General features: G+C 41.7%; 1 protein-coding gene across 1 annotated transcript; it reads right to left on the bottom strand.

Annotated features, from left to right (window-relative positions):
* Nucleotides 1-2249: 2249 nt before the first annotated feature.
* tyw3 (tRNA-yW synthesizing protein 3 homolog) lies at nt 2250-4875 on the bottom strand. The gene is made up of 6 exons (XM_079173768.1): nt 4530-4875; nt 4265-4345; nt 4078-4176; nt 3859-3930; nt 3546-3679; nt 2250-3425 (listed from the first exon to the last, which is right to left on the bottom strand). Exons 1-6 carry the CDS (start codon nt 4695-4697, stop codon nt 3158-3160), a joined length of 822 nt encoding a protein of 273 aa, XP_079029894.1. The 5' UTR covers nt 4698-4875; the 3' UTR covers nt 2250-3157.
* Nucleotides 4876-8778: the final 3903 nt, after the last annotated feature.

The following is an 8778-nucleotide window of genomic DNA, read 5'->3' as shown; positions in this document are numbered from 1 at the left end:
CTTCGCCACATCTCTCTGTGCTGCCGAGTCTCTGCACAGCCGCGTTATAAGACTTTGGCAACTTGAAATATTGCCCTGCCATTAACAGGCAATCCAAATGTTAGAAGCCCGAAATGTAAGACTAATGATTGATAGCACTCTACGTTACGCCACTCCTCTAATCCAACCTGTTGGTGCTTCCAAACTAAAAGGAAGCTGTCATGGCCAACCTGAGGAGAACTAAAAGGAGGTTTCTGAGGAACCCAGAGACCGCTACAGACTACAGCGAGGCAATTAAATTGGAGAAAATCCCTCTAATCCTTAAGACTGTATATAAGAGGTGAACGTAGTCACAGTGATGTCACCCATTGGTTTGCAGACTGCACTTTTGAAGCTTTGAGTCGTTAACGTAAATCTGGTCAAGGTCATGTCCATATATCGTACAATAAGTCAATAACATGAAACTGGTCGAGGTCATGTCCATTTTTTCCGAACGATAAGTCGTTAACGAAAAACTGGTCACGGTCATATCCATAAATCGTACAATAAGTCGATAACGTAAACTGGTGGAAGTCATGTCCATGTATCGTAAGATAAGTCGATAACGTAAAACTGGTCACGGTCATGTCCATTTATCGTACGGTAAGTCGATATATATCAAGGTAATGTTTACATCTTGACGTCTGTTACGTAAAAAAATATCTTATCTTATCTTAATCATCTCATTTCAAGCAGATGCTGTAGAAAACTGATACGTTTTGGGATAAAATAGATTGTTTCAAATTCTCACTAAAGACAACCTCCATGTAAGAATTGTATCCTTACAATACGTATATAGTCGGTCTACACAATCAATTAAATAAAAATAAACTCAAAATACCAGTAAAGTTAGACCAGTTGGCCACATGCATTCTGTTGTTTTTTTCTGTCAGTGTGTTTGTGTCAGTCTTCCAATAGGAGCCTAAAGTACAGTTTGGCCAGGGGCCAACTCTAGAAAAGTCTCCATCTTTACTTTCAGCCGTTCTGTTGTATATTCCATGGGTGTGGACTTGTTTCACTATTTATGTATAACATTTTGAACACTTTACATATAGTGTTTGATTTGTTATCTTTCGTGAGATAGTTATATCTCGAGCAACTTATTTAAAATTACCGGATTAGACTGACTGTTCAGGACCAAATGCCCTAGATTCACTGCATCCATTTTTTAAAAATAATGTGGTTAATTGCAAATGGGAAATGTGTTACACATGTTGTACTGAAGGAATAGAGGTACTGGTGGTCCCTGGCATTTATATAAGCTATTACCACCTAGCCTCATTTAATATCAGTCAAAACCGTTATACTCCTCAGTTTGCTTTTGTCCTCTTTGTTTTTGTCGTCTGTCTTTGTCTTACTTTATAAAATTCCTTTAGTTGTTTATATATATTCAAGTACTTGTCTGCACTTGTTTTGTACTCACTTTTCTACACAATAAAAAGAATGAAGCTGTCATGAATCGTCTGTACTTGATGGAAACTTGGAGGCAACAATGTATAAAATGCATTATGGTGGGGAGATGGATGTTTGCCATGAGGCCCCAAATGGTTCCATCTGGCCATGAAATTACTCCTGGAAAATAAGATAAAAATGATATTTACTCACCAGATTCATACAATATCATAGTTCAATCCCAGTGAATGTCACTATATACAAAATAAATACACTGAGAAACCTTGTAGTTCTAAGAGTTCTTGCTGCCCTCCAGTGGTAAAACTGAAAGTGTCAATAAACAGCCTCAACTCAGTAGCATCTTATGACATCATAATCTTTCAGTCAAAGCTTAGGCACACATCTGACAGGACTACAATTAGTCTTATGTATTAGATCACATTTTGGATGTATGTCTAAAAAAATAAAAGCATGTGTGGCACAGAACTGGGTGCTAAGGCTGTTTTTCTATCAACATACCAAACCCAGTATAAAGTGACAGTAAACCAATAACCTGTGGGAAAAAAAAGAACCACTGGTTCCAACTAGACCCAGTGACATCCCTGCTGCCCTGTGGACACATTCAACACATACACGAAGCCCAGCAGCACACTTCAAACCTTTAGATATGAAGAACAAAAGAACATTTGTATCACCTATGTGATGCTGACTACATCAGTATCCATGATTGATCTTTTTATAATGTTCCCGAAACATGGATTAAAAATGTCGATATTACAGTAATTAAATGTGAACCAGTTAGAACATAATCACTGCCTTCAACGACACTCAACTCAATGGAAAAACACTCAGTGGCCACTTTATTAGGTACACCTGTACAATCAAAAGCAGTTTCAAAAACCAATTCAACAGCCCTGCTGTAATGCCCATCTTTACGGAGCTCATCAGTTCTTCTTGACATGGCCAGAGATGTCTTCAACTTCGTTTATTACTGAGGTAATAGTTCCAAGGTGGTGTTGGAAGACATTATAGTGAGAGGAGTTTAAATACATGACAGGGACAGAATATAAGAAACACATCTGTATATAAGGCAGTCCAGTACAGTGCCAAGACTTACTAAAACAAATTACTTTAATGAACTATGACTGACAGTGTCAACAAAAACTGACAAAAAAACTAGACTTTATGGCAAAGACGTTTGTATTGGATTCAAGATTGAATCTAAATCTGGTCTTGTATTTGATGACCTCTCATCAAACACCCAGACTGTAGCTGTGACTTAAGGTTTCTTCTGAGAAAAAACAGGTTAAACCTGATGATGCAATAATGTTGCAGTGACGTCCACTTAGATTTCATTTTAAGGGAACATCTCTCTACTATGATGCTGTCATTTGGTCTATAGAGCCTCTGAACACACAACAGCATACCCATGAGTGTGAGCCACAGGAGCACAACTATCCTGTTTAGCTCTATTTATTGCTAATAGCTCATACTTTGTAATTATAATTATATAATGAATACGTAAGCAAAGCAAAGCATCTCCTGATGTCTTATTGTGAATGCATGTTGGCACAGTGTAGAAATGATGGATCCAATACTCTATTGGTCACTGCGGTGCAGTGTGGGTTACTCTTAGTGATACAGGCCCCAGCGCTCACAAATAAAGCCAACAATCTGCACTACTATCAAGTCCGCCATGACAGGAGCGAGTCACCATGTTTGCAGGGTCAGGGTTATGGTTACTGCTTCATGTGAACAGATCCAGACAGTCATCCAGCTCTGGCACAAGGCTGGACCTGTCGCCATGGCAACAGTCAGCCCGACAGTGTTCCCTCCTCCGCCTCCGTTTGTACACACTTGTTTTCTTTTTCTCCTCCTTTTGTTCTTCTTCCCCTTCTTCCCCCCTCTCTGTCTCCAGTCTAGTGTCTTGTGGTTCCTGAGAGATGGGAGACTTTGGGATTTGTAGTTTTTGTAGTTTCTCTGTAGTCAGGGCTGACTGGAGATTCTGGTAGAACCTAGAGATGACCAAACATCAATAAATAAAAAAGTCAGAGCTGCCTGCAGCATGTTTGAATTCTGATGTATAGAATTAGTGAGAACTAGTCTGAGTAGGAGAGAGCCATTAGCAGACCGACCTCTGGATCCGTCTAAGGTTCTCCTCCATCTTCTGATTGGCTATCCGAGTTAGGAAATGGATGTACTCGTGTTCAACCAGGAGCTTTCCTTCGTGGCTGAGAGGAACCTCCAGGCCGTGGGTGCTTCGGACAGCCTAGAGGGACAAAAAACATTCACACTTTTTACACAGTATAATGTAAGCAACACATGCAGCAAAGCAAGAGGGATGTTCTACTGCATGGATTGTCCAAAGTTCAACTGCATATTAAATGAAAACTAATGGTACTGATAGTGATGGCATCCTGGAAATGTCATTGATGTCACAGAGCTTACCGTGATGATTTTTCCTGTCTTGCTGACAGTGAGACCAGAGTTCCTGAAGCCAGAGTTGATGGCCACTGAGTGCTAGAGAGGCAATACATGTTAATGACAGAGTGGTCCATTTATTTCATTAAAATACATTTACGTTGAACCCTCCCTGACAAGTCCATGTTCATTAAATCAACACTGTGATCGTTCAACAATACACACAGACACACAAACCTCACTCACCATCAGCTGAGCGTCATCCAGCCGCCGACACTGGACATGGAGCACAAAGGGCTCAAACTTAAACACTGCATCTCCACTGGACCTGGCCAGACCACACATCTGAGGAACAAACACAATTTGCTCTTGTTAATACAAATCCACATTATTAGATGAAAAATCAGTAGTGCAGAAGTCCATCATATATCACCAGGTCCTCAGAGCTGCATTTCTGGTGTGAGACAAACAGCCAAACGCAATTCTGTTTGAGGACATGACTGCTCTCTGGAGCCTAGAAGAGAGGACACGAGACAGGGATGTAAAAAACAGACTTAGACAAAGTGCTGTGGTAATAGACAATGTCATCTGTACCCGGCTAGAGCTACGTGAAACCCTGCCTCTAACAAAAGTCAGTCCATAACTAGTTCCCCGAGGTGCAGTTGATAGCTTGTCAGCCTGAGTAACGCCTCCCTCACCCCGTCGATGAGGACGACTCTGCCGGAGCAGGAGCTGGTGGTGAAGTACTCCTCACAGCTGTTGAGCAGAGACACTACCTGTGCAATATCCTCATCCACGATGCCCTTCCTACTCTGGTCCAGCTTGTTCAGACACTGATTCTTCCACTGACTGAACGTTTTCTCCATAGCTAACGTTAGTCATTTAGGCGTTACAGCGTCACTGTGTGTTTTTCCACAGTGTGAGCGGACGGGGCAACAATGTGTTTCAAAGCTCGGGACTTTAATGACAAAAGCAAAACAAACTTTAAATTGCATCTATTACATGCTATGCTTTGTAAACATTAGCTAGCCCTGCTATCCCACGGTGTTGTTGCTCCTTCTTCTGCAAAAACGGCGGCCAAGATATCAGCCAATGGTGTACAGCGCCACCTGCTGTACTGGAGGCGATGTTCAGCGTATCAATCAGTTACTGCTGTCATATTTTATCCAGAAGCGTTGAATTCTAACTTTTCAGTGAGCACTTACTAATAAGCCAGACTGTCGTTTACGTACACACTAGCTAGCCTAGCTTGTGCAGCTAACGTCAGCTAACAGCTAACTTCATTCATTCAGCAACATTCATGCAAATATGCTAAACTGGTTGAAATCGGGGAAACTGTCAGGTGGGACATCTGAAGCTATCAGTCATAAAAGAGGAGAGGGACAGAGAGAGAGGGAGGAATCGGAGGCGAGAGAAACGGAGAGGTGCGTTGTGGAGAGACGGAGGAGACCGAAAAGGAGGAAGGGATAGCACAGACAAATCGGGAGCACATCGGCCCATCGCGGAGTCAAGGTGAAAAAAGAGGAAACGAGAGTGAGCATCAGACTGGGGAAAAAAAGAGGAAACATGATGAAAATGATCTGGTCTGGGCTTCACTTGGATTGGCAATGATTGCCCAAAGCCACAGTGCGTGGTGTCCAGTGAGGTTCTGGCTAACAGCGGTCTGAAGCCCTCTTATTTACATCGCCACCTGAACACCAAGCATGCCAGTGCAAGTCAAAAGCCCCTTACACTTTTTTATATCGAAATTGGAGCAGTTACAAAACAGCCAAAAACAACTGCAGTCTCATTCATGTGTTGGGTCTACAAAGAACGCACTACGGGATTCATATCTGCTCAGTTACAGAATAGAAGAAAGGGGCTACCTCACACAATCACTGACGGTGTGCTGGCCAGCTGCCAATGTAGCCGCTATGTTTGGTTAATTGTAAATTAAATGTGATGCAATCTGCCTCTGAGCCTGTGCGCGTGTTCTCGCCATCCTTACTGCTCTTTAAAGTGACGCCTTGTGTAGCTGAACTGTATTGAAACTTTGTTGCAGTGTTTCAGGGCGTTTTCACACCTGTAGTTCGTTTGCTTTGTTCCGATTCAGGGATTAATATGATTCAATGTTGCAGTTGCCCCTTTGTTCGGTTTGTGTTCACTCTGCAACATTTAACAGCGGACTACATCTTGTAAACAACGCGCGAGCAAACTGTTCTCTCAATGGTCCGATTTTAATGCGGCTATAAATAGGCTCTGTTGCTTTTTTTTAAGGTGTGGGGGATTGGGGGTGCGTGACCCGGTCGGGATGTAGAAGGTTGTGCGTGGCCTAAAAAGTTTGGGAACCGCTGCTATAAATGATGATTGGAAAAAACAAATGTGATGGATGATAAATTATTTGAATTGTAATATGTTTTGTTGATGCATTTTTTGTGTATTTAAAATAAATTAATTTTATCCAATAAAATGTAGGTATTCATTTAAAATGGAAGTATTCTGTAGAAATATTTTACAAAATTATACAATCGACAGAAAGCTTATGATTTATACCTTTAAATGAAAACAATTGACAAATAAATACAACAAATCAAATAAAGAGTCCTCCCCAAATTCAATCAATAAGTAAAGTAAGTGAAGTGAAATAAACTACTATCTATTCATATTGTCCATTCAAAATACAATTTCAGTTCTTGCAGTAACTATAATTGTTTTCATGATTAATTTCTGATCAGAATATGCATGGCTGCATGTCAACAGGAATATTGGTGGAATATTAATTTACATTAGCCATGTAAAGAGCTTACTAGGATTATTATCTGATTCGGAATAAGGGCAAAAAACTGAATTTTTGGTGCATGTAAACATAGTCTTACTGCAGGATATCTATATGTCTACAGGCTGCTGGTATCAAACCCATGAACACACAGTCACCACTGATAGTTTCATTGTACACAACACAGTTTACTGTAACATTAAAATGACACCTGATAATCGATATTCACAACACCATTTTTGTATGTACCGTTTTCATAATTAATGAGCATGTGAAGTATTAGGCTGTATAATGTACTGATTTCTGTCAGCTGTTTATTCTAATCATTAGTGTGTGTGTGTGCAGGTAAACTGTCTCACGCACGTGTGTAGATAATTACTATCAGACTGGAAGCTTTATTACAGTTTACAAAGAGTACATCTACATTCAAATACATTTTACACAGCGAGATTTACGCCAGACTACATAAAAAACAAATGTAAATTTAAAGCTGTCTTGCTGATTGACTAAAAGTGGGAAACATATTGTCGCTTTTTCTATAAAGAATATATTTCTGTGGTTGTTTCAGTCTCTGCTGCTCATCGTGTTAATGTTCAGAGCATGAAGACATAAAAGGGACACATTTATGTTTGGTGTAAAATACAACAAGACCGAGATCCTCCTTGTGGCACTGGCAACTCTGTGGCAAGCGTCAGTCAGGCGTCAGTCAGGTGTCAGGAGTGTGCAAGTCACTGACTATAGTCAGTGACTAGCGTCAGTCAGGTGTCACAATAGTGGCAAGCGAGCAGCACTCGTTCAGCACCCGTCAAGAAGCTGCCGAGCTGAGCGGGCGGAGCCACATTTCCCGAGAACACCCATTGTTGTTACGATTGATCAGCTGCCGTAAATCAGATTTATCATCATAGTATGGATTTTAGTTGAGTCACCTGAGCCACCTGTTCTCTGTATACATCCTTAGAGTAACTGCGTTGTACTTTTTTCTTTCAAATTTTTTTATTTAAATATGATTTTGTTGGTTTTGAAACAAAAGGGAACATAATACACTCTTTCCAAATTATTAATTATTTTAGTCATTTACAACAATCGGCTAAAATAATGAAGATAAATAATCTGTTTTATTATCATTCAGTCAGAGGAGTGCCACCACTAGTCAGAGGAGTGCCACCAGTAGTTAAAGGAGTGCCACCACTAGTCAGAGGAGTGCTACCAGTAGTTAAAGGAGTGCCATCCATTAGTCAGAGAAGTGCCATCCACTAGTCAGAGAAGTGCCATCCAATAGTCAGAGAAGTGCCATCCAATAGTCAGTGCCATCCACTAGTCAGAGAAGTGCCATCCATTAGTCAGAGAAGTGTCATCCACTAGTCAGAGAAGTGCCATCCATTAGTCAGAGAAGTGCCATCCACTAGTCAGAGAAGTGCCATCCATTAGTCAGAGAAGTGCCATCCAATAGTCAGAGAAGTGCCATCCATTAGTCAGAGAAGTGCCATCCAATAGTCAGAGAAGTGCCATCCACTAGTCAGAGAAGTGCCATCCATTAGTCAGAGAAGTGCCATCCATTAGTCAGAGAAGTGCCATCCACTAGTCAGAGAAGTGCCATCCATTAGTCAGAGAAGTGCCATCCAATAGTCAGAGAAGTGCCATCCATTAGTCAGAGAAGTGTCATCCATTAGTCAGAGAAGTGCCATCCAATAGTCAGAGTGCCATCCACTAGTCAGAGTGCCATCCATTAGTGAGAGGAGTGCCGCCACTAGTCGGAGGAGTGCCATCCATTAGTCAAAGGAGTGCCACCAGTAGTCGGAGGAGTGCCATCCATTAGTCAGAGGAGTGCCACCAGTAGTCAGAGGAGTGCCATCCATTAGTCAGAGGAGTGCCACCAGTAGTCAGAGGAGTGCCATCCATTAGTCAGAGAAGTGCCACCAGCAGTCAGAGGAGTGCCACCACTAGTCAGAGGAGTGCCACCAGTAGTTAAAGGAGTGCCATCCATTAGTCAGAGGAGTGCCACCAGTAGTCGGAGAAGTGCCACCAGCAGTCAGAGGAGTGCCATCCATTAGTCAGAGGAGTGCCATCCATTAGTCAGAGGAGTGCCATCCATTAGTCGGAGAAGTGCCACCAGCAGTCAGAGGAGTGCCACCACTAGTCAGGGGAGTGTGCCCCCCTGGTCCGTGTACATTTTGATAGTCTGTTTTATGGGT

This window comes from Pholis gunnellus (assembly GCF_910591455.1).
Source record: "Pholis gunnellus genome assembly, chromosome: 14".
NCBI lineage: Eukaryota > Metazoa > Chordata > Actinopteri > Perciformes > Pholidae > Pholis > Pholis gunnellus.
Note: the sequence above shows the minus strand (reverse complement) of the source record. Positions and strands in the feature narration are given on the sequence as shown.

Excerpts from the sequence above, each read along its gene's own strand:
- tyw3 (XM_079173768.1), bottom strand. The coding sequence starts at position 4,697 with ATGGAGAAAACGTTCAGTCAGTGGAAGAATCAGTGTCTGAACAAGCTG. Across the intron at positions 4,177-4,264 it reads AATGCAGCTCTGAGGACCTG|ATGTGTGGTCTGGCCAGGTC; the intron begins GTGATATATGAT and ends TTTGTTCCTCAG. Across the intron at positions 3,680-3,858 it reads AGACAGGAAAAATCATCACG|GCTGTCCGAAGCACCCACGG; the intron begins GTAAGCTCTGTG and ends TTGTCCCTCTAG.